This window comes from Lineus longissimus, chromosome 4 (genome assembly GCF_910592395.1).
Source record: "Lineus longissimus chromosome 4, tnLinLong1.2, whole genome shotgun sequence".
NCBI classification, from domain to species: Eukaryota; Metazoa; Nemertea; class Pilidiophora; order Heteronemertea; family Lineidae; genus Lineus; species Lineus longissimus.
In genome coordinates, this window is record NC_088311.1 from 13,010,481 (window position 1) to 13,036,388 (window position 25,908).

General features: G+C 40.3%; 1 protein-coding gene across 1 annotated transcript; it reads left to right on the plus strand.

Moving 5' to 3' along the window:
- The first annotated feature begins 15,370 nt into the window (after positions 1-15,370).
- Positions 15,371-22,179, plus strand: LOC135487291 (G2/M phase-specific E3 ubiquitin-protein ligase-like). Its single transcript, XM_064770852.1, has 9 exons — positions 15,371-15,451; positions 16,234-16,299; positions 16,473-17,401; positions 17,947-18,042; positions 18,406-18,719; positions 19,504-19,685; positions 20,274-20,446; positions 20,613-20,827; positions 21,084-22,179. The coding sequence occupies exons 1-9, from the start codon at positions 15,434-15,436 to the stop codon at positions 21,323-21,325; spliced, it is 2,235 nt and encodes a 744-aa protein (XP_064626922.1). The 5' UTR covers positions 15,371-15,433; the 3' UTR covers positions 21,326-22,179.
- The last annotated feature ends 3,729 nt before the right edge of the window (positions 22,180-25,908 follow it).

Below are 25,908 nucleotides of genomic sequence, written 5' to 3' on the forward strand. Positions count from 1 at the left end.
ACAGAGCCATTTTCTTGGACTTGAGAAGTAAACCTTAATCCTATTTTCAACAAAATCTTTCAAATCATTTACCAATAAATCTGACAGACGTGTCTGGCCAAGGTTTATGATGATGTAGTCAAAGTAACGTGTTTTGTTCTCAATAGTGATTTCTGGATTCTTAAAGTCATCACTGTAAGTGGTGGAATTGCAATTCCTGCAGTATGTGTAGAGTTGCTTGGCCGGTCTGTCAAAATTCAGTTTTTTCTGGCATTCAAAAAGTGTCCATCGTTTGCAGTTATGGCACAATTGAGCATCACTTCCTGTGAATGTATCATACTGTTTCATAGGTGTTACCTGAGTAATAGGTGTTACCTGAGTAATAGGTGTTACCTGAGTAATAGGTGTTACCTGAGTAATAGGTGTTACCTGAGTAATAGGTGTTACTGTAAGATCGAGCTCTGCTCTGTGCACTTTGTCCGGATCTTCTTCAGAGACTGTCATTAATGGTTCAACCCTTGGTCTAATGTAACCATTTTGTTTCATAAGTTTCATTGGATTGAAATACTGCATTTGACTGTTTTCATCACTATTTCTGTATTGACTGAAATACTTCTCTAAAGAGACATAACTGTACATTCTTTCACTCATGATTTAGAATAAAAAAAATCATTAAGTAGTAAACTTGCTTTTATTCTTGTGACATTTCGAGCACTTGACCAGTAGATATCTGTGTCCATTTGAAGTAATGTGATGAGTTAACTTACCCGAATTACCTGTAATTTCCTTACATCTAAGGCAATAGATCTTTTTCATATTTAATTAGCAGAGGATATCTTTAACCAACGTAATAGAGAACCTTGTCGTTTTATCCATGTTAAGTATTTTGGTAAGTTTGGTAGGTTTTGGAAAAAAACCAAAGACCCCCCTGTGTTTACAGAAATTATCCATGTTGGGTTTTTGGTAGTGTTTGTGGTGCAAAACTTAGAATTCTTGCCAAATTTACATGAATAATGATGAAGGGTGAAGTTTTTGCCCACGTTTCCAGGATTAGTCGTAGATAGTCGTACATGAGGTTCCCTATTACTGTTTCACCTTGTGAGCTAATTTCACAGGGCTTCGCCCTGTTAATAAATTCCTTAGCCGTGTATACTTTCCTTGTGAACTAAATGCCATGATAGGTGGTTTTCGTAGTGAGCGGCACGACAACTTTGTAAAATAAACCATTTATGGGGCACAACCTCAATTTTTATGATGTATAGAGTGTTCCTCTGAATAACCTGAATCCTATCGTTTTCGATTTCTTCTCTAGAAATGGTTCCTGGGACAACAATCACCCCTTCACAAGTTTTGTGTTCCGGAATGTATGATTCAAAAGCAAATCAGGAGCAAGGAGAATACCGCGGTGACGTCACGGCTTTTCCAAGATGGCGCTGCATATTGTAAACAAACTCGATTTACGGCCAAGGGAAAATCAAGTCATCAAAAAAGTTAGATTTTTCGCATCAAATCAGAGTTATTAGTACTTTTTTGCAATGAAATAAGTCTTCAGACAATAAGCTATTATTTGAATAATGAAAAGTGCTGTTTTGATGGGGAAAAATAGGGTTTTTTTAACCAAATAGCCGGGCACCGATCTTCCAAAATTAGCGATGGTTTCAAAACAGTCTCCCAGATATGGGCAATCTCTTCATTATCATAATGGGATTTGGAGGCATGTTTACAGATTTTACAAGTTTGAGACCTGTAGGACCTAAAACTCGCATAGATCCCCATAGATCCCCTCTATTTGTCGAGTTAGCGCCCCTGTAAGATCATGCATTTTCGGACAATAGAACGAAATCTTCCTGCGGATATCGCGGTTTCGGTGATGATTTAAGGAGAAATTGACTGTTCTTAGAGTTGTATGGGACAGAAATGAGTTCATACTTCATGAATACATGAATATATTATGATATGGGCGGGCTTCTAAGTCAAAACAATAACAAACTCAACTGCATCTCTACTGTATATTGCGTAGTGCATTGCCTAGTGTATTTCGTAGTGTATTTTAGCGGATACATTATTTCCGCACTTTGGCCACGTCAAACGTCTTTTTTATTCGTGGAAGTTAATCTGCTCTGTAAATTTTATTTTACACAGGAAGAATCCATACTAGGTATTGCAATATTTCATGTCTATTGGTGTTTTTGTGTACAGGAGCGCACCAGACAGTGAGACGTGGAGATGTGCTCAGTGCTGGTGCTGTCAGTAGACTGAATCTGATTGGCCATAGCGATCACTAATATGGGTCGGGACCACGTGATGTGACGTCACCGCGGTATCCTCCTTGAATCAGGAGGAAAGTTGTCAGAAATGGGTAATTGGCCTGCCGTCAATTGCCAGCATTCTTCGATCGCGAGTTCATCTAATTCAGAAAATTTATCCAAAAATTCCAGGCATTCTAAAGATGTCCTTACTGGAGTTCTTTCCATAACAAAAATCTGTTCCATTGTGAACGGTCCATATTCTTTTTCCGGTGATATGGACCGATTTAAAACATACAATTTTTTGTTGAACAACAAGTTTCCTAAGGATATCATTCTTCCACTATTCCCTGTATCATGATCCTTGATCAAGCCATTGAAAACTTATTGACCTACAACCAGCGCTCCTTCCACGTCTGAAACACCATCTTTTTGAAAAGCTTGATGCAAGATATAATTGAGAGTTTCCTTCACGGCTGATGGTAATGTTCTGTTCTTGTTCAATGCCATCTCTGCAGTGAGAAGGTTTCGCTGAAGTCAACTCTCTTATTCTTAAAAATGCCTATTGCTATATTCAAATATGGTGTGATTGAAGTCTATATCTTGAACAAGTATGCTAATATTGTTCATCTTTTCCACAATTTTCAACCAATTCTCTTTTTTCAGGCCTATTCCTAGGGGCTGAGCACGGTTTTCAATAAATTTTCGAATATCCACAACAATTTTCTTTTGATACCAGCAGACATGTGTATAGACATCATTTCCCAGACCAATTCCTGATGCGCAATTTCGAAATTGTGGCAGATCTGTCTGATTTCTTTCAAAATCTTGATTTGAAACTTTGACTCTGAGGCAATCGGACGCGTTTTCAGATTTTTCAGACATGTAAAATGAAAAAACAACAAGTAAAATGAATTCACTGAGAAAAAATGCCACCAAGGTCACCAACAAACTCCTTGTCATCCGAACTTCACTGAAACGCTCCATTTCAACAAATAGTGTAACTAGAATCATGCAAAAGGTTATATTCACTTCAATAATGCCATGGACACATATGAACTTTCATGTCTACCAAGGTCAGGGACATATCCCAATGTCAAGGTCAAACACATGAATTTTTATATGTTTCAAGGTCATATGAAACTAGGTCAAAAGGTCAATTTGTCCCATAGTCACCCACGTGCTACTAAAGTGCCATATTTACACACAAACGGCCAATTCACACCATTTGACCTCAGTGACCTTGAAAAGTACGCCACATCGACCTTATTTTTTTCAACATGTAGAGCTACGTAACAGGTGTCTACATACCAAATTTAAAGACTACTAGTTGGTACCCGTCCTACGGACGGGTTGTACTGGTACGGGCATTGTCAATTGAGTATTTCTTTGAACACCCACTGCCACTACCCCGAGACGTCAAGTTAGCCCAAGGTCTGCTGATTGTCGCACTCCCCGAGACTTCTCACCGAACACACATCCAAATGACCGAAGACAGATATAGATGCGCGATCCACGGCTGACTCGGAAATGAACACGGGGTGGTTTACCATGTCAAATGGAGTTGTCACAAAATCACCAATATCTGAGCAAAAAACACTTAAAAACTCGAGAAGATCCCCAAATATTCTTGCTTTCGGTGGTGCAGCCGCAAGATGGCAATGACGGTAACTCACAGTGGAAAAATCACGTCATTCGACCAAAGGAGTAAGCTGAAATCGGTACCTCAGTTGTCCATGGCCAACTCCGAATTTTATTATAGATAGGACGAATAAAGACAAAACGCGCCACTGTCGGTGAAATTTTAGAGTTTGACCTCTGTGACCTTGAAAAGTGATGTATGATATGTGATGTATCCTTGCTAGGGGTACCCAACATAAAATTTTTGTCAAAAACAAATCAGTAATAAATGAGATATTGCCCTTTTTAACTTTTCGGTTTTAGCCCCCTGGTGGCAAAGTCAAGAATCAGACCGGAGCAAAATTCAGTGTCAGGGTACATATGACCTTGAGCATGATGTATACAAAGTTTCAGGTTCATAGCACAAACGGTTAAGAAACGTTCCACAGGATACAATGGACGACGACGACCACCACCACGATGACGACGACGACGGACACAGAGCTATCGTATAGACTCCCCTACGGTGAGCCAAAAAGGTGGAGATGATGCTCAAATATTTCCAAATCTGTGATCAATTTATATATTTTTTGCGATAAAAGCAAGATTACTGTCCACACACACTGACCACCACATTTGTATTTGCTTAAGTGTTAGCGACAATACTACGCTGCAGTGATATATATTGCCTAGCAGAAATCGAGGAGTCAATGCAAAGTCTTTTATAGTTGGTCCGCTCTGAGGGGTCCTAATCAATCCATCTTGTCAGGTCCACGTTTTTGTTGACCCAAGGGCTTATCTGAAAACAGGTCTTAGGGCAAACCATGTTTTGTCAACAAAAGACTTTTTGCTTTGTGGTTATAAACGATGATTGTCTGATTAATTTTCTTCCATTCTTAGCTGTCGAGCAAGGGATTAGCCTCCGGTTGGCCATAGAATGTAATGGTCTTAACAAATCAGTATCAACAAAGTTAATGCTACTTGTATTTTAAAGAAAGGCTTGCACAATGAGACGCTCATGAGGTAGCACTTGCGAGTAATCCCCAGTAAGCATGGTATTCAGTGACGGCACGTGGCTCGTTGCGCATAACCTCAACGCTGTGGCACAAATTTAATAACGGCCACCCAGCAGCCAAACAAATCATCTATAGCATGATCAACTTTTTTTCCCACAATAATGTGAACAAAATGTCCATATTATTAGCAGGAATGACATGGTGAGGCATATCGCAAAAGTTACTGCCAGTCATTCCAATGGCAGATGAAGATTTTAAGCTTGTAAGCAACAGTGGGATGAATATTGTTTCCTCTTGTTGGAATACTACCACCGCAAATATGCCCAAAAAATTAATTTTCTTTTTTAATCATCAATAGAAATCCATGATGCAGATAGTGCATGTTACTTCATAGGTAACCCTCTCAGGGTAAGATGACCGGCTATTTTTACATCAGGACGCACAATCTTCAAAATATCAGTGAGATATTAAACGCACGAAAAAGGGTCCAACATAAAAATAATGTCATAAAAATAAATGTGTTGAGGTGTTAAAAGAAAGTCTGCGAAATGCAGTTCGCATTTACAATAATATCTGGTTAACATGCCTGAGCTGCTCAATTCGATCTGACTTTGTACAAGTTGTTGTTAACTGCATGTCGGAGATTTCACATTTATCAGTGAGAACGGTTGGAACGGATGCGACCGGCTTCGAGTTCGAATGCGAAGACTTTTATGCACTATTACTTTTAGTTTAATCTAAAATAATTCATTGCTTATACATCAAACACACACATTGCCTGAAAGAGTATACATGTACACAGTATCTTCTTCTTCTAATGATTTTTCAATGGATGATAACTTTTGTGTAATAAGCAAGAACCTAGTTCATACCGTTTTAAAAATAAATTAAGCCCCAAGATTTTGATAATTTTGACATGTAAAGGCGTACATTTGTTGCACGTTTTGTCAATGTTGAAGGGTGTTGTCACAACCAATGTTACGAGGGTAACAACCGAACATTTACTCGGGACATGCCGTTTTCGAAACCACCTGCAAGAAAAACGATAGAAAACAAGACTTTTCGAGTCCTTTTGTATCATGGGCGGTTATTTCCGCATAAATAGAGGTTGTCTCAAATGGACAATTTATGTCGTGTAATGACTCAAATAGACCTTTGGTGGCGCTTTTCAAATAGACATACACTCAAATAGACGTTTGGTGGCGCTCGTATCTCAAATAAACATATATTGTCGTGTTTTCAGATTTTTGTGTATAACTCAAATAGACGTTTGGTGGCGCTTTTCAAATAGACATACACTCAAATAGACGTTTGGTGGCGCTCGTATCTCAAATAAACATATACTGCCGTGTTTTGAGATTTTTGTGTATAACTCAAATAGACGTTTGGTGGCGCTTTTCCGCAAAAATGGAAGTTCCCCAAATAGACGTTGTGTGGCGCTGGCGCGCGGCAATTCTGGAGCAAGTTTGGAATTGGTTTATCTGCCACGACGATATTATTGTTTTTGCTCTAAGCAGTGCACATGGCTATTTGCGCGTGTATCTGAGGAAAATCGACATTTAATATCATTTCATTTTGATTGTAATTGGATTGTCAGTGTATTTAGCTATGGTAGAAGAAGAGAGAAACAAGCAGAAGCGTAAGATGGTGAACCTGCTTCACCAGGTCATTAATATTCATCATCATATCATCATATCATTACCGGCGTCGTAACCCTATTGGATTTTTGCCGGAGGTATGGAGTCCACTATAGGCTACTGTCCACCTATGTAGGATCTTTTACTTGCCCTGGCATAGACACTCAGGTACAAGGGACCACGGCTTTTAGTCTCATCCGACAGACCCTCGAGTATTTCATACGTTAATGTACGTGTTGTGAAGAGCCAGGAATTTTAGTTCCTTGAAAGCCATGCCGGTTCATCCAGAAATACAATCCTGGGTTCTTCCCGGGATCGAACCCGGGCCCTATTGCGTGTTAGCCAGCAGTGTTAACCACTAGGCTATGAGGCTCTATGCAAAATGACATTGCCTCGGAGTCGGAGGATGCTGCAAATAGGCCTACTCAGACTGACACGATGATCTCGAGTGTCCTCGAGCATGTCGAGAATGCGGAGACCAGGCCGCCTGCAGCTGCCCGGCCTGCTGATAGGTTAAGAAGAATGCCAGCTGCCGCTGCTGGCAGCGCAAGCACAGCAACAGGCACAAGTACTCCTAGTCCTACTCCTAGACCTAGACAAAGTGCAACTCGAGAATGGCCTAGTACTAGTAGTAGTAGTACTATTGATTCCGGCGCAAGAGTCACCACCACGGGTAAGCAATACTCCAATAGCATAGTATTAGTAGCCTACTTCAGTACTTGCTATGAGTTATGGTAGCATGTGGCCTAGGCTCAATGGGCTAGGCATGCTAGGCCTATTTATTTTATTATCTTTATTAATTGCCATTGGTCCTATATTGGCCTACCATTTTGTAGTTTAATTAACCCTTCGGGAATCCTGGGAATGCTTATGTCCCACATGGTATTCAACTTTTCAAAGGGCCAATGTGTTTGATGCTGTCAATTAGGTTCCCTTTTTTAAGGCGATAACTCATAGTGTGCCCCAAACATGGATTTTCCAGTCTGCGATATACAACTAACACCATGTATATTATATCGGCCCCTACTGGTTATCGAGGGGGGTTCACTACAATACTTACTGCCCCATTTAAAGGGTTGCTTTTGTAGAGAGACTACGTGATATGAAATACAGTTAGGGGCCTCCACCTTGTAAGTAATCAGATCACATTTCCATTTCATCATTTCCATTATCTTATTAGTTTTTTATTTGTTTCAGACTTTCCATCAGCCATAGCTGAGCACCGGGCATTGTTTCAGCCCTATTCAAGAAGGAACACCACTGCCACTGCTAGTGCTAGTACTAGTACTAGCAGATATAATCGACGACATGTTGGACGCCAAGTATGTGTTGTGTAAACAGTCTTTCTGTGAATACAGCTATGTACTGATTGTGGTCAATATTACTCTAAACTGCTAAAGTCAGTGATTGTGATATCGTGGTACTGGTAGGGTTAAACTGGCAATGGGAATGTAACAAACTGCTTGAAACAACTTGAGAAAGAATGATGTGGTTTTACAATGGTATGCACATCAACCTTTTGAAAGGCGCTCTGCTGAGACATGCTCTGATATTACCGGGTATCAGAAAGGATCAACCAAAGTTTACTGAGAAAAACTGCTGATTGTTCTAAATAATATGATCATGCAAGGAGACTGGGTTTGTGTCATTACAACGCTTTATATTGGAATCAGTTGACACCTTGAAAGAACCAAAAAATGCTGCTTTTTTAAAAGAAAAAATTCAATTGTAAATCGAAAATCGGTTTCTGAGTAAGAGCTTGTAACTTTGCACTGAGTTGATTTTGATGAGATGAGAAGATTTTGAAATATTCTTTAAATGGTAGTTTATTTTTCAGACAAGTCAAGAACGAATCACCGGCACACGCGTTTCCCAGAATGGTAAGTCCTTCCCGCCCTAGCGCATGGTGACAAGGTATCGCCTAGTAAAAAAAGGTTTCAACTTTTCTGATTAAAAAGGCATTAATTGATGCAGAAAAAAAATGCAGGAACCATGTTAATTGGTCTATGAAGTCAATCATGTTAAAGTCCCCTTTTAGTAGTGAGAATGCAGTTGCAAACATTTCACCACTCACCAAGTTTTTCTTATTTTTTAGAAAGAACCATCAAACGCTGGTTTCTCTGTCTGCACACAACAGATGCATGTGTAGTGCCAACAACAACACTAAAGTCCCAGTTATATGACTCAGGCCTGGGAGAAAGGGAAGTTGTATTTAGAATGTGCGATGATGCTGCTGCTGTGAAGGACAGCATATTCAGGTTTGTTTTTCTCATCTTTTATTAAACTGTCATTGGGTCAGATTTGATTATTCTTTCTTTCTAACACAGCTTGTTCTTATCCAGCATACCTGTATTCTCTAGTATTTCAGCTCTGCAAATGGGCCTGTACCATTTGTTTAGATTTGTGTAGTATAACAAGGAGATGGAAGAGTTGCAAAATGGACTTCATTGCCAGGCATACATTCTATTGATAATATCATCAATACGATGCATTTTTGTAATGTTTGGCATTTTGTCAGTCTTGTCTTGTTTTTAATGATAATGATGTTGGATTCTTAAACTAGTATAGCACAATTCCATGGTTTATCACCTTGCTCAATGCACTTTTAGGACTATTTTTATTATCTCGGTCTCCGCTGGATTCAATCTAGGCTTTCAATGAGCAGTTACTAACTAAGCGCTCAATCGAACTCCACCGGTAGGAAGTTCCTAAGTGGCAACTCCCTCGGGAATCGAACCCACAACCTCTTCATCATGAGGCCGACGCCACCCTGGTTTTTATCACTAGTCTATGATGATCCTCATGCACTCTAGTAGAAATAAGAATATAGATATTGAGATATGTGATATTGAGATGTGTGATTTACATTCCTCCTCCGATTTTTTTCAGCACATTTCTGAAACTGGAGCAAACAGGGGGTTTTGAGGTGCTGAAGGTGAAGGAGGGCAGCCGCACTTGCCTTGATGTTATTCAAGTGGGATCATTCCCCTCTGCAAAGTTGCGGTCCTTTGGCACCAGCTCCTCTACCAAATTATACCTTCGGCCATTGCAGAGGGACATCACCCTTGATGAGACTGCCAGTGCTGCAGAGGACCTCGAGGAATGTGTAGAGTGTGGGGAGTACTACCCCATAGCTGAAATGCGTTCCCATAAGGAGGATTGCATGGTAAGAGGTAACACATGCTTTAACTAGGTTAAATAGCATTTTCGCGCAGTGCATGTCTATCATTCTAACTGATGGCACCACCAGTAAGAAAAGTGCAAAAAAACAGTTTGCCAGCATTTTTCCTGATGCCGTGCTACACCAGTCTTTTCTTTTAGAGTGCCCCCACCCCTCCCGGAGGAGAACTCTAAATTATCTCTAGGTGGCCACACACCCCCACACTGCCACAAAGGTGCAAAGATTAACCCCCCCCCCCCCTAGGCAGGTTTATCAAAGTCCCCCCCTGAAAAAAGCGACACACCAATTTCAGAATATTGGCAAACTGGTTATTTTTCTCCATACTTCAGAGATATAACGTTGAATTTGTCGAGGTGCCTTATGCAACACCTACAGATGATGTCCTTGTATTCGAGAAACCCATCCTTGAGCCGGTTCAGGATTCGTTTGGATCAGCAGATCTGACCGCTGCCATAGGCAGCATCATTGACAACATGTGAGTACAGAAGTGTAGTGCATAATTTGGAAGTGCGCCTACACCATTTTTCTTGAAGATATGTGATGTATGGATCCTTATGTACATAGACTATTTAAATATGATATCAATAACATGATGGAAAATAGTTGCAGGTTTTGTATTTAATTCAACTGCTGATTACTGACTTGGTCCCAAGTAGGCTGCCCTTGGGTGACAGTAATTTGTTCAGCTTCATATTTCATATTTTGGCCACCATGGGGCACTAACTTAATTGCATTTAAGTTTTAAACAAATTATCAATCATCCATCGTGCTCATGATCATGCCACTTATGATAGCCAATATGGGATCTTGGGTATGGATCTAGAAATCCTCCCAACAATTTCCCCTTTTCAGGTGACAAACTTTGTTTATCTTCCTTGTTCTTCTCTCTGCTTCGTGTCCTTGGTCAGCTGGTGAGCAAATGGGCCATTCCATTGTTTTTAATATCATTCACCATTTTAATTACAGCACAGCTGAAGACCCGAAGGCAGTATTGGCCGAGTTTACAAAAGCCTTTTTACAGGGCAGACCACTTGATGTCGATGTTGAAAGATCTTTGACGATGGTGGGCGATGTTGAAGAAATCTTCTTGGACAGGGAGGAAATTTTTCCAACTGCTTTCAGTGAACTGATGCGAGGGCATGTAAATCGCAGGCTCCCTCTCCGGGTCAACCTACTCGGAGAGGATGTTGATGATTTAGGTGGGCCAAGACGAGAGGTCCTGACCCTGCTCCACAGGGAGGTTCTGAATAATTTTGTGGCCAATGGATCATTGGTCACAAATCCCGCATTTGTTCGGCAGAAAACAATTTGAGTTTGCGGGAATGATCTGTGGTAAGTCCATTCTCAATGGAATGAATAAACAAACAGACAATAAAACATGAACCTGTCATGTTGAAAAGATGTTGAACCAGAGATTCTCATTGGCTGATTATGAGTATTTGCCAAGATCGTCCGATAGGATTACATCATCATCTAGAATTTCAAAAGTTACTCGGGGTTACCATGGTTACAGTCCAGTCTCGAGAGAAAAAGTAACTTTTTGCAGAGTTGGGGTCAAGGAGTTCAGATGTAATAAAATATTGTAGAGGTTTACATCATATCATTGGACTGAAATTATGAATTGCATATGAAGCTACAATAAATAGGCATATTGTAAAGCCTTCATTCGAGAGACAATACACCTAGGAATTCTTCTCGCTTTTCAGCCCTATGTCCACTCCAGGGAGGTCCACTGCCAAAGTTCTTCGGGCAAGATGTCGTGCAACATATGACATTAAATGGTGGGAACGCTTCAGATGAATTGAAGCAGTTCATCAGAGGTTTGGATCTTTATGGAATATATAAGGTATATAGACTAGTCTACATGTACATTACTGGTACTAGCATTCTTTCAATGTGTATAACAAAACATCAGTTATCCTCCCAGGATTTTGATTAACCATGTTAACCAAATTCTGATTCTGCATTCTATGCATCACTACATGTGTACAGTCTTAGTCAATTCGTTGTTAATTGATCCAAGAGCATTAAACTTTCAGCATTTTCCCAAAATTCACTGTTCTGCAGTGAACAAACAATATGAAAACTCGTGACAGAGAACATCATGAGTTCGGGCAACAGCAATAACCAAGACCGAATGTGTGTTTGGAGAATTGTGAAACAATGAATGATTTTTTCCTTCAAATTTGAATGTTTGAAGTCTGAATCATACATACACTGTAAACGTACTTTATGGATGGCTCCTCAAAAAGTCTTGACGAGCATGTTCAGCTTGAAAGAAGAAAGTATCAGACTGAAACATGGTCCCAACAAGCAGTCAGTACTAGTATTATTAGCTAGCGCTGCGAGGGATGACTGCATTTCCCAGGGGTATCTGCATAAACGCCTCCACTGTTTGCTGATAATGTTTAGTCTCTCATTTCAGCTGATGGATAAAAACCCTGAATGCCGTATTTTCTTCAACAAGGATATGGAGAAAGAGACACCTCTGTCTGTATCGATTTTACTGAACCTGTTCCTCCCAACCCAGTATTCTGCTAATGGGTCCAATAGGAGACAGAAAGAAAAGGCGGCTATGAAATTCTTCACTAAATGGCTTCGTGAAGTTTAAGGTAAGAATTGTTGAAAGAGGCTTAAGTCTTTTAAAGAACTCTACATGTATGTTCACATGGGGACAGGATATTGAATAAATTATTACATGAGAACATATACCAATCATAAATTCCGACTTATTATGCATTTATTCTGCACTGCTTGATCGAAGATGTCGAAGTCATTGCTCCTGCCTCATAAGGTTTATTCACTCAGGCCACGAGTTCTGAAAAATATTAAAATTAAGTGACATGGTGTTTGGCAGGTATACTACTACTAGAATGTATGTCATAGTTTTGCAAGTGCCTCGGTGTATTATTGGACAATTGGAGCCAATTCCATTTTAATCTTTACTTTCAGCTTGCAACAGGTATTTCATTCAACCAGGAGGAGAGGAGTCTCCTTCCAAAATAGACCTTGGCGACGTTCTGAGGTTTGTAACTGGGTGTGAACGCATCCCGTTATTTGGCTTCTCACCAAAACCAACAATGATTTTTGTGGTAAAGGATTCAAGTGACCCAAATGTATTCCTCTTATCAGCCTCAACATGTACAAACATGTTGAGAATGCCCGTGGAAGGAAATGCTCTCTCACAGTTGGATGAACAATCCATGTTTCGTGTCTTCGATACATCATTCAGCTGTGACGGCTTCATGAAGGAAAGAATGGACACATGAAGTTAAAACAGGAAAAACAAATTTTGCCTCATCATCAGGGTGGACTCAATTTGTCCTCGTTTGTTGAAATAGGGACAAATACACCTTTGGTTTTGCGAAAAACTGAAATTGCCTTGGTGTTTAAACACCCTGATTTAACTGCTTCGATTATTTGAAATACATTGAATATCTTCTTTATTCATGAGTGCAACACAACATATATTTTAGCTGTACACATTTACCCGGTCTTTATTGATAAGATATCTCACTTAAACCCATGCATCATGCTTACATGTGGGCAAAGCAGTTTCTTTTGTAGTGAATTATGTATTTGTGTTTCAAAGAGCCATTGTCTGACAAAGTAGTTATACAGAGGTTGCGTAATTTTCCGATTTAGACAAGAGTTGCAGCCAATTATGAGTGTACTCAACAACTGTATGAGCAGTAGTACATTTTTAGTATGTTTGAGGAGGCAGGAGTGAACTCATATGTTCCCTCATAAGTCTATAAGTGTTCATTCCCCATTCATCTTCAACATCATTGGGATCAAACTGTTCATAAACCCTTGCAATCTCTTCAGCTCCAAATGTTACTTGAACATTTTCCACAATGACTCCTGCATCAGTGACCCTTTCATCTGGCAATGGGGCCTCTGCATCTATTCCAAAATGTGCTGCTTGTTCCTGAAAAAAAACAGGAATACTTATAGGAATTTTACATCCACGAGTACCAATGCATCTTCATGTAATGCACAAAATGTAGAATTCACACTGACCAGTTGATAAGCCGTTTGACGATACATTTATGTCTACATACATTTCAATGCTTTAATTCAAAACTCCTCAAACACTGAACTTCCTTAAAAAACACGAGAGAAAGGAAATCACTGAAAATGTTATGAAATAGATTTCAGTTGACCTACTTTGATGATTTACTGAATCACAGCTGAGCACCAGGCCCTTTTGTTGTGATGGTATGAAGACGCAGAGAACAATCATGTGGGGGAGATGATCAATTACTTATTATTTATCTCGGAGAGATAACAGTACTTAATATTGGTGACACTATTTACGCTAAAGAGCACACGGTCGATGAATCCATCAACTGTATGGTTAGACAATATGTCTACTGAAGATCGCGCAAAATACTTTGTGTACTCTTATGGCATACGAGATACAGGTATACATGCATGACATGGTCTTACTTATAGAGAGCAAACCATGATGACCTTTACTGATACCATACACCAATTCAGAATCTCATATTTGGTACACTGTACATATCCATGTATATAGGTCATTCTTTCATCGAATGCTTATTTTCTTATATCACTTATTCATGTTATTCATTTAAATTCATGTTCGAGTTTCTCATAATAGTTGTTCATTTAGGGCCATGTTCATGCACATCTGAATTTGTTAATTGCTGTGTGATATTTTGAGCATTTTTGAACAATATCCTGATGGAGTTGTGGCCTTAGCATTATTACCATTGGAGGATGCAGTTTTTAAAAAAATGACTTTTTCTCATGAGAAGTTTTCATTCAAATCCCAGGATCAAAGAACCACACCCCACTCCATAAAATTAGTTAAGACTTAGCTACATGAAGTGAAACCCTAGTCAAATTCTGTTGGTGAACAAAAAAGAGTTTTAGTTAAAAAGTAGGGCATATTACGGTGGCCCATTAGGGACATCATGTTTTTTTTAGATTCAAATACGATTATTTTTTCTCGAATTTTCTCCACGGAATTAAGTATTTTCTCCACGGAATTAAGTATTTTCTCCACGGAAATAAATACTTTTCTCCACGGAAATAAATACTTTTCTCCACGGAAACAACATTTATCTCCGCGGAAATAAATACTTTTCTCCACGGAAATAAATACTTTTCTCCACGGAAATAACATTTATCTCCACGGAAATAACATTGATCTCCACGGAAATAAATACTTTTCTCCACGGAAATAAATACTTTTCTCCACGGAAATAACATTTATCTCCACGGAAATAAATACTTTTCTCCACGGAAACAACATTTATCTCCGCGGAAATAAATACTTTTCTCCACGGAAATAAATACTTTTCTCCACGGAAATAACATTTATCTCCACGGAAATAACATTGATCTCCACGGAAATAAATACTTTTCTCCACGGAAATAAATACTTTTCTCCACGGAAATAACATTTATCTCCACGGAAATAAATACTTTTCTCCACGGAAATAACATTTATCTCCACGGAAATAAATACTTTTCTCCACGGAAATAAATACTTTTCTCCACGGAATTAAGTATTTTCTCCGCGGAAATAAATAATTGATTCCGCTGATATGATTGGTCCTGCATTTTAGAGGACGAGGTCAAGGTGAAACTATTAACCCTTAAACCCCAACCTTGCGGTAGGCTCGGGAACCAAGCTGTACAGGCGCTGCCCGCTGGAACACGAGGCCGCTTGTCAATCCCGTTTGACATTGTCAGATCTGACTATACGTGTATAGTGTTGGCATGAAGACTGTGGAAGATGTAAGTAACACGATGATTGTCAGATTTGATACGTTTTGAATCATAAAAATGCAGTTGGTAGCATCTTTGTAGAGTGGCCTAGTATCAGTGAAGAAAACGGTACGTGGAGACCCACTGCCGATGTTATGTATAGCTAGCTATCGCGCGCAGTAGCTGACGTGTATGTGATATTGTGCAGGTGGCTTAGGCTTAGAGTCATGACAGTACATGTAAATGCAGTACGCCTTGGCACGTTTTCTGTAGCTATTAAATTCGATTTTTTTAAAATGTTCATTTGATTCAAATGCGGTCGATTCCGTTACATATTTTATTCGATTTTGCCACATATTCATTTTATGTTACCTAAACATTCATTCAATTTTGCAGTATAGGCCTATATTTGTCGCGTCGCGGGATTCTGATAGTAGTATCATGTAAGTTCGAAATAAAAGGGGTTGGTTAGGGGAGACCGGGGCTAGTTCGCCCCATTTGCTACATAAATGCTTATATGTCACCCAATATAGAATAAAAATGTCTCAAACTACCTCTGTATGATAGCTGTGGTTCTTGGCTATAAACAAAACCCTATAGTTTGATGGCATGATGGCATCAATTTCCTGAGTAAAAGTGATGTTGATGTTCGTAACCGCTGGGGCTATATTGGCCTGAAACTTGGTACACAATGTACCACTAGATAAGATCTCCTCCCAGACCAAGTTTCGGTTCGATATGTACAGTTAAGGCCCACATTTTGTTGGTCACTGCTACATTTATGTGTCAGTGTTATTTGTCTTTTATTTCAGATTTGTGGTTTTCTTTCGTCCAGGTGCATTCCAGACATTGTATTGGAAAATATTCGTCAACAGAAGGTTAGTATTATACTGAATCGGCGTTCCCTGAAGCAAAACTGATACAGTTATACTGTGTATTTTAGACAGGTTTGTGGCAAATATTCATTTTTGCCACGAGAGGGATGGCCATTTATAAGCAGGTCTAAACAATACTTGGAATGGAACGTGACTTACGCTCGTCCTTCTTTCAGATTGATGGAGATGTTGTCCGCGTTTTAGATGAAAGTCAACTCATAGAAGTGGGCATCACGGCACTTGGTGACAGATCAATGCTCAGAAATTTCTGCCAGTCTGATTCAAACACCACTCAGCCCATTAACCAGCCGACTGCAGTCGCAAGCACCCCTTCCACGACTACATGTAGGCCTAGCAGCGACAGGAGGGCATATTTGTTGAAATGCCTACGGGAGAATTACGGTTCACAGCGTCAGCGCTTTCAAAATCGTGAGAAACGTTCCCATGCCAGTAAAGGTCGTCCTGTGAGTATGAAGCGCGCGGTCGAGATGAGATTGCGGATCCTTTGCAAACAAGATGATGGAACCGTAACACACCCAGGACGGCGGGATTCAAAGCCAGTAAAAAAGCCATTGGGAGATAAAAACATGATCAACTTGAAGATCGACCCAAGTATTGGATATGAACAATTCCTTGAAATTGTTAAAGAAGCCTTTTTCCCCGGTGGAATGAACCCTGTAGTCGGAGACATTGATCTTTTTCAAGGGTTTGAACTTGTTGATGGTCTCAACATCAACATTTGTACAGGCTTGCAGGATTTCTCTTTGAATAAATACATAGAAAAGAAGAACACGTCTGGAGCACTACGCCTTAATCTGTTGCTTTCTATGGTGGAACCGGAACCTCACGCCGATGATCCAACAGTAACAGGGATGATTGAATCAGATCCGGACCCAGATTATTTGCCAGACTTGGATATTAAAAGTGAACACATAGCAACAAGCCCTTCTGGGGAGGTACTCATTCGAAGAAACCAATGTCGTAGGGCATCTCCACAGGCAACAAGACCTGCAGCAGCACCAGTACCATCAACAGCTACATTGGAACCTGCCTTTGCTCAACCTTCAGCTTCAAGTGCAGACAACACAGCACACAGGAGACATCTGTAATTCTTCATTTATGTTCGATTTTTCATATTCTTCCTGCAGTAATGGGAGTTGCTTCCCAGCAATATATTCCGACGAAAATGTTTCAAGTGTAATGGTACAGGCACCTGTTCAAATCTGCATCCAAAGGCGATCCATTTCATCCGTTATGTGTCACCGATGTGTCATGAACATAATGAGGTGGCTGTATAGCGGAAAAGTGCGTTCACACTAATGTAGATCAATCTGGCACTCGTTCTAATCGATCTATGCAGCTGGATCGATCACAGAACGCTTCAGAAGGTGGTCTTGATAAGTCCATCAGAAGCGAATCCAGTGTGAATGGCTGGATCGTTCCAGCCACCATCCGTCTGCTCGGATCGTATGATTTTCGTGTCTGAATGCGCGATGCGATACATCCAGATCGCTTCTAAATTGACTTCATCATCGGCGGTTTGGTGAACTTTACTTTCAACGTTTAGCCAGATCAAGTATTGTTGAATGGCATACAATTCAACTTTTGTCAAAATTGCATGAAGGGTTTAAGTCTCCTACATTTTTTCAGAATATATTCCGATTTGCTGGTTGAGAGCGACGAAGAAGAAGATGATGAAGACCTTAATTTAGCTATAGCGGCGAGTTTGGCGGATGCCTCAAAACGGTATACCCGTTCCATAACCATATAAAATTCCTTTGTTAGGTCCCATGGTTGAGTTCTTACCATAGAAGAATGGCTTCCATCGTCATCAACCGGCGGCCGGTCCGCCTGTGTCCTCCGGTCGTACATGCAGGCGTCGAGATTGACGTAAATCTTTATAGTTCCACCGGGAAGTATGTAAATCACAGCGTTGTGAAATGAATGCCCATCAGCGCTGTAACAGCATACCCTGTTTGTCTACAATCGTATAAACGGATACCCCCTCCAAGGGAAATGTCCAAAGCCAAAGGCAGTGTAGGCTTTTTGTTCACTGGTCTTTATCATGACCTTTTTTTTCAATGACAGACTTTAAATTATTTTTCACAGTCATGAAGAAACGACGCTGACCGATTTGCTTGTTGAACTTAGCTCTCGGGTTGACAAGACGTGTCAGCCGAATTTGATAAATGTGGCCCGCTCTAGACTCCTGGCAGCCGCGTGCAGGGCCTTTGGGAGGCAGCGATTCCAGCCTACCCACCCTTTATCGTTGAAATTCATGGATGATATCGGCCAGTCAGAGGGTGCCATAGATGATGGTGGACCGACACAAGAGTTTTTTACTCTGCTACTCCGCAAGTTCCAAGAAAATGGTATGTTTGAAGGACCTGATGATCGGAAGATTATTGTACCTTATCAACCAGGTAAGTCGCAGGCTCAGCCCGAAGATTTTAGAAGTAGTAAAAGACGGGAATGTTGAGTACGATAAAACGACTTTGCCAAGTATCACAATGTATTATTGGATCACAAACTGACCTTTTAAAATCAACCATTTTACCATTTACTGATGCTATTTTTAGCCTGAATTTTGATGGCCGCGGTTTTTCTTGGCTATTAAACAACCTATGGCTCAATCTGCTGGATGAAATTTAGTGGATTGGTGACGAAATTGATTTCCCTTGATTTCCTGACAGTTTGTCAGTACATAACAGTAATTTTCCAGGTTTGTTTACGACAAATTGAAAAACTGAAAGAAAAAAAAACAGTTGCACATTATGGCTCTTTGATATACTTTATGCTGATGGGTCATAAGCCCGGTCATAAGGACATTTCTTCAGGGACGTATAATCTGGGACAAGGATCTGGAACACAAAGATGGCCCCGATGTGGACAACCTTGGTACCATGATGCCACGTTGTGCTCCATAAAGCGGGGGATCCACTGTCGCGATTTTGGCTTGCGACGTTGATGCGATGGCTTGCTAAAATTTTAGATTAACGAAATGAACTACACAAAGCTGCGGAAGCTCTTGCCGACAACTGTGTAAATTATAATGGATTTATAAACATGAATTTTGTATAATGGCCATTTGAAAAAAAATGAAAATTTGGCGATCGCAACTTCGTCGCAATTGCGTCGCAAGCCACAATCGCGACAGCATTCCCCACTTACGCCGCAAGATTTGTTCGTGTTTTTTTTCTATTGCAGCTAAGAAGAATGATCTTTACTACTTCTGCGGATACACGATGGCACTTGCAATGGTGCATGTGTCGAAAGGACCACACTTTATCTCCCCCACAATGTACGATGCAATAACGAAGGGGCCCGAAGCGGTGCATCCTACCTTCGATGACGTTCACCCGCTGGAAATCCGTAATATGTTGATGAAGGTATTTAATTTAATTGTATAAAAAAGCACTCGAAAAAAAGTCCAAAGCAACACGGACCTAATACACAGGGATGCGCAACTTGCCGAATTTACTGGAAAACACATTGTGGAAAGCGGAAGTCTCCTTTTGGTCACGTGGCATTCGCTATAGGCAAAGGGCGAATGGCCAGATTGTGTCCATTGCCTTTCCAGGTCAATTTTCCTATACCTTTTGGCTGGTGTCGATAAAATAACATCCGTAGGTAATTTATTTTTTAGGCTTGTAGATCAGAACTCACTTTTATTATGATTATCTCAAAACTATTTTTGTGTTGCGCAATGGCATGTATGTGAATGGGTTTGTTGCTAATCAGGTGATGTTCATGTGGCCGTGATTTTACTTACGTACGTTCTAGCAGTATTAGGGAGTTTAAGAATTCAAACGATAAACGTTAACTTTACGACAACGTTATTTTTCGTACTGCAATACGTCACATTTTTGTTTACAATTTCGGTACGATGAATAACGTTGTCGTAAAGTTAACGTTTATCGTTTGAATTCTTAAACTCCCTATTAACCCAGTATGACCGGTTCTTATATACTGATTAGATAAATGAGGCTACCAATATGGACGAGCTGCATAAAGCGATGGACGACGCGAGTACCTTTTTGGACATTTCTGGATGCTACATTCCAATTCGCACTCTTGTAGACAAGGAAGTGGTAGTGACAGCCAGTGTCAAGTTCCAGGTGCTGACAAGAATAAGAGAATTCATGGACCGGTATGTACAAATTAGTGAGTAAACATTAGCCTGTAATGCAACTGTCAAAATGAAATATCGAACCCTTGTGAAGTAGAAGCACTGAGATTTCCCACTTTTATAGTAAAAAACTCGCTAAATGTATGCAAAGTGTCAACAAAAGGTATCTTACATTTTCTTCTTCAAGATTCGTTGCTGGTCTTTCTGTGCTGGGTGTGTACCAGAGAATAAAAGAAAACCCCGACATATTTAGGCCCATTTGGTGCTTCAAGCCTGAACGTCTCACTGTGGACACAATTAAGAATCTATTTGTGCAAGCCCTTCCCGAACCAGGCCACAATCTGAGAGATAGGAGTGCTTGCGTCCTGGCTTTCTGGTATGATTACCTGGAAGATGTACAAGGTAAGTGCACTCCAGACAACCTTCTCTAGATGTCCCTCCGTGATCTTCAGTCGTACGCCATTCAGGGTCAGGTTTTACAGTGACATTTCCTCACTCCCTTTTGTTCTTCATCAGGACGATATTTATTCGCTCATCTGGGAGATTGTGAGCAGTTTAAAACTTACGTAGTTTGCTAATAATACAGACCGCAAGATTGCACGTGCATGTGGGATAAACCGCTCCCCTCCATTCAAATATTGTGTCTCCTTATTTGCAGAAGGAAACTGCCAAGCCGAACTCAAGGACATTCTCTTCTTTGCAACAGGGGTTGAATACGTCCCACCTCTTGGATTCAACACGCAGCCCACTCTTGAATTTCACCAGGAAGGAAAATTTCCGATGGCAAGCACTTGTGAGTGCCAATTACGGTTGCCCCTGGATGAAATAGAAAACTATGACCGGTTTAAGTCAAACATGGACGAAGGATTCCTGAACACTGTGGGCTTTGGGCGTGCCTAAACTCCTGGTTCTTCGCAATCACTTGAAAAGCCGTCACTGTCACTGTGTAAAAGCTTATTGTTGCAATATGCCAGACGAACATTCCATTGACCAATGTAATTTGTTGTTTTTTAATAATATTTTTATACTGAACACAGTTCAACTTTTGATAATGTTTCTGTACTGAACATAGTCCGACTATGTAACGCTTTTGTACTGAACAGGGTGAAGTTCTGTAATTGATTTTATGTTGTGTATCATACTCGGGGAAAAATACAGAAATTTTTCATTCTTGTATCAAACTAAACTGGTCCAACTCGCAACTCGCCGCAATGTAATCTTTTGAATTACCCATATAAACTTTATAATGCCGAATCAATGTGGAGGTAAAGATTATATTCTCCGACCCTGAATTAGCAGTGACTCAGTAAAAGCGCTACTCCACTTCGAGTTTTATCGAGAAAAGTAGTTCTCGGTGAGTAATTCACCCTTGGTTTTTTACTGGTTAACTCACCTTATGACCTTTCGTCAGACCGATGAAAGTAACATCGGGCAACGGCGGAACTGTCTATGGACAGCAAACTTCAGGGAGAAAGCTCTCAAGTTGAGTTAGTGACTTACATCAGGAAGAGATAACCTCCTGCTTACATGTAATTAGTTATTTGTTCAGTTAGCATTCCCAAGGAAATATTGTATACAGAAAGTCTTAAGAATTCCTGGTGGTTTATAGTTTAGAACTAGGGGAAACACTACGATTATGACGACGTAGAATATGACAAGTGAGGTCTGAGCCGCTGTGGGTGAACCTCCCTGAGAAATCAACATTGACTACATACATGTAATGTATAGGCAGTATTAAGGCATTGTTTAATGAAAAAAAGAAGAATAAGAAGTTAAGAAATAAAGTTTACTTTTTTATTATAAAATACATAAGTGTCAGTGTTGTTCTTTCCAGCTGATGGCCTGTTGGAAGTGCGCAGTGGCATGTGAGTGGTAGTGATGTACTAATACGGCTGAACATCGAGTTCCCGCCCACTTTACAAACTGGAGGGCACGAAGCCGAATTATAACTGAACTGCGTCTTGCGGAAACTCCCTATTGTCGTAAATTTAACGTATCTGTTTCAGTTTCGCAATCAAGCTCCATTTACCTGTGGCACGATAAGCTAACTGAAGCTTATTTTTTGGCAATGGTGGCCGATTCTACGGCACCTTTCTGGCGAAAAACAAGTTAAAACTCCAAAACGTAGCTTGATCGTCGCCATTTAGAAAATCAGTTAACTTTCAAGAGTTTTACTTACTGGCTGATTGAACAACAGGCAATTTCACTGAAGATAGACATCTAATTTATCTAGCAGATAAACCAAATTATCTGCAGCGTCGTCCAACGACTGGGCCATGGATCTGTTTCCTTCTGTCATCAAGAATTGGAAAATTTCTTGGTGTTCCGCCCTACTTACTGTAGGTGGCGTGTTGGTCAATAGGTCCGATAGAACGTTTAGTTCAGTTTCATCGATGCCTCGCTTGCAGTCAGTACCACCACTTAACTCAGGGATGTGGTGAAGAACCTCTGGTTTCCCCGGGGGCGAATTCGGATTGCGGCAATCACGAATGTAATGAGTATTCCACAACATTCTGATTTCATCCAACTCTTCACGCAGCAGATCCATGTAACAAAATCTACAACAGTCGATGTCGAGGCTGCTCGAGGTGTCGATTATGCCAGCATGAGCCAATTCTTTGAAATGCTCTATCCACGTATTCATGCCCCTGCAACCGAACTTTGACCACCAGCTTTCTATGCGCTGATTCGCTGTGGAGCGCCCGTACAAGAAAACTGTGTCTTGTATTGCGCGCACATCATTGTTAGCAGAGCGAAGAAAACGATGCATTTGTTCAATATTTACGTTTTCCGTGCCACGGTCGCCTCGGACAACATTCGGCAGTCCCTTTGCATCTTTCACAGCAACCGAAAAGTATGTACACACGACTGAAGGGTCATTATTGGTTGATGCCGCGGCTAACCATAATATTTTCCTAGAGTATCCATCGATACAACCATGCACACACAATCCAAATTCTTTCAACTTGTCCCACCCATCAATATGCCAGGCGTCATTCGGCCCTCTGGTGAAGTACTGCCTCCTACGTAATCGTCTTTGTCGGCGAATTAGCACACCATCTGGGTCAAGAACATTAAGAATCTTGCGAACTGTTTCTCTGTCGGTCACTATCTGATGAATCTTAGTAATTTTCTCATGCATTGATCTGTACCCGAGGTCCCTGCCGGTTTTCTGCATTTCTTCTCGAATGCCATTTATGATAGTCTGGATACTATCTCTTGAACCACGTCGCCTAAGGCCAAGCCGTTTCAAAATACGCTTGAGCTGTCGAAGACCTGAAAGATCAGATACCAAGATCATTTAATGTTGATTGTTTTACAATTAATTTTAAACAACGTTTTTCCTAATTTCCACATCGGTGCATGATAATTATTCTAACCTCAGTGGTAATTATTCAAACCTCGGTGGTAATTATTCTCACCGTGATGGCAATTGCCACCGCAAGCATATTGGATGTCGGGATTGGCAGCCTCGAAGCCCCCGAACGTCATATAGCCAGCAGGGGCCCATCTAGGATTTGGGGGACGGTGGGTTTCGCAAGCATGCATGCAGCGCCGAATGCGCGTTGAAAGCTCCAGATGCCCGCCTGCGAAATTTTTTTCCCACTTGGTGTTCCGGACACCACGTTTTTTTCATAACCTTCATTCTATTCTGACCCTAACCCTACCGTAACACTTACCCTACACTAACCTTAAACCCTCACCCCAACCCCAACCAATCATGCTTGCGGTGGAAATATTTGCCACCGTGGTGAGGATAATTACCACCCAGGTTCAAATAAATTACCACCGAGGTGGTACTTTAATGTTACTTTGAAAGCACTACAACCAGGGCGTCGGAAAGGCTAGATGGTTCTACAGTTTACTTGGAAAAGGGCAGCAAGCAAGCACTGACGCCCTTCCTCCCCCCCCCCCCCCCCACACACACACTCCGAGGACATTGAGTGCCACATACAATATATAGGCCTAGGCCTACTGTAAAAATTACCTATAGTACTACTGTGAAAACAGTATAGAAATCCGAGAATTTCATTGTTCTTAAAGCCGAGACGGAAATATTGGCCAATCAGTTCATCTCTGTCGACGTCTAGTTGATCTGCATTGTCCTTAGGTAGATAAAATGCAGCCATGTGGATGCCAAGAGTAGGGTAAGGTACGGTGGCCTAGCACATGAAAAAGTATTAACAAAATGGCTGTTCGCAAAGTTTGACCTTGACCGTGACCTTTCGAGGCGGAACCAATCATATCAGCGGAATTAATTATTTTGTTCCCGTGGAGAAAAGTATTTATTTCCGTGGAGATAAATGTTATTTCCGTGGAGATAAATGTTATTTCCGTGGAGAAAAGTATTTATTTCCGTGGAGATAAATGTTATTTCCGTGGAGAAAAATATTTATTTCCGTGGAGATAAATGTTATTTCCGTGGAGATAAATGTTATTTCCGTGGAGAAAAGTATTTATTTCCGTGGAGATAAATGTTATTTCCGTGGAGAAAAATATTTATTTCCGTGGAGATAAATGTTATTTCCGTGGAGAAAAGTATTTATTTCCGTGGAGAAAAGTATTTATTTCCGTGGAGATAAATGTTATTTCCGTGGAGAAAAGTATTTATTTCCGTGGAGATAAATGTTATTTCCGTGGAGAAAAGTATTTATTTCCGTGGAGAAAAGTATTTATTTCCGTGGAGATAAATGTTATTTCCGTGGAGATAAATGTTATTTCCGTGGACGAAAGTATTTATTTCCGTGGAGAAAAGTATTTATTTCCGTGGAGAAAAGTATTTATTTCCGTGGAGATAAATGTTATTTCCGTGGAGATAAATGTTATTTCCGTGGAGAAAAGTATTTATTTCCGTGGAGAAAAGTATTTATTTCCGTGGAGATAAATGTTATTTCCGTGGAGAAAAATATTTATTTCCGTGGAGAAAAGTATTTATTTCCGTGGAGATAAATGTTATTTCCGTGGAGATAAATGTTATTTCCGTGGAGAAAAGTATTTATTTCCGTGGAGAAAAGTATTTATTTCCGTGGAGATAAATGTTATTTCCGTGGAGAAAAGTATTTATTTCCGTGGAGAAAAGTATTTATTTCCGTGGAGATAAATGTTATTTCCGTGGAGAAAAATATTTATTTCCGTGGAGAAAAGTATTTATTTCCGTGGAGATAAATGTTATTTCCGTGGAGATAAATGTTATTTCCGTGGAGAAAAGTATTTATTTCCGTGGAGAAAAGTATTTATTTCCGTGGAGATAAATGTTATTTCCGTGGAGATAAATGTTATTTCCGTGGAGAAAAGTATTTATTTCCGTGGAGAAAAGTATTTATTTCCGTGGAGAAAATACTTAATTCCGTGGAGAAAATACTTAATTCCGTGGAGAAAATACTTAATTCCGTGGAGAAAATTCGAGAAAAAAAAATCGTATTTGAATCTAAAAAAAAACATGATGTCCCTAATGGGCCACCGTAGCATATGCATGATAGTTT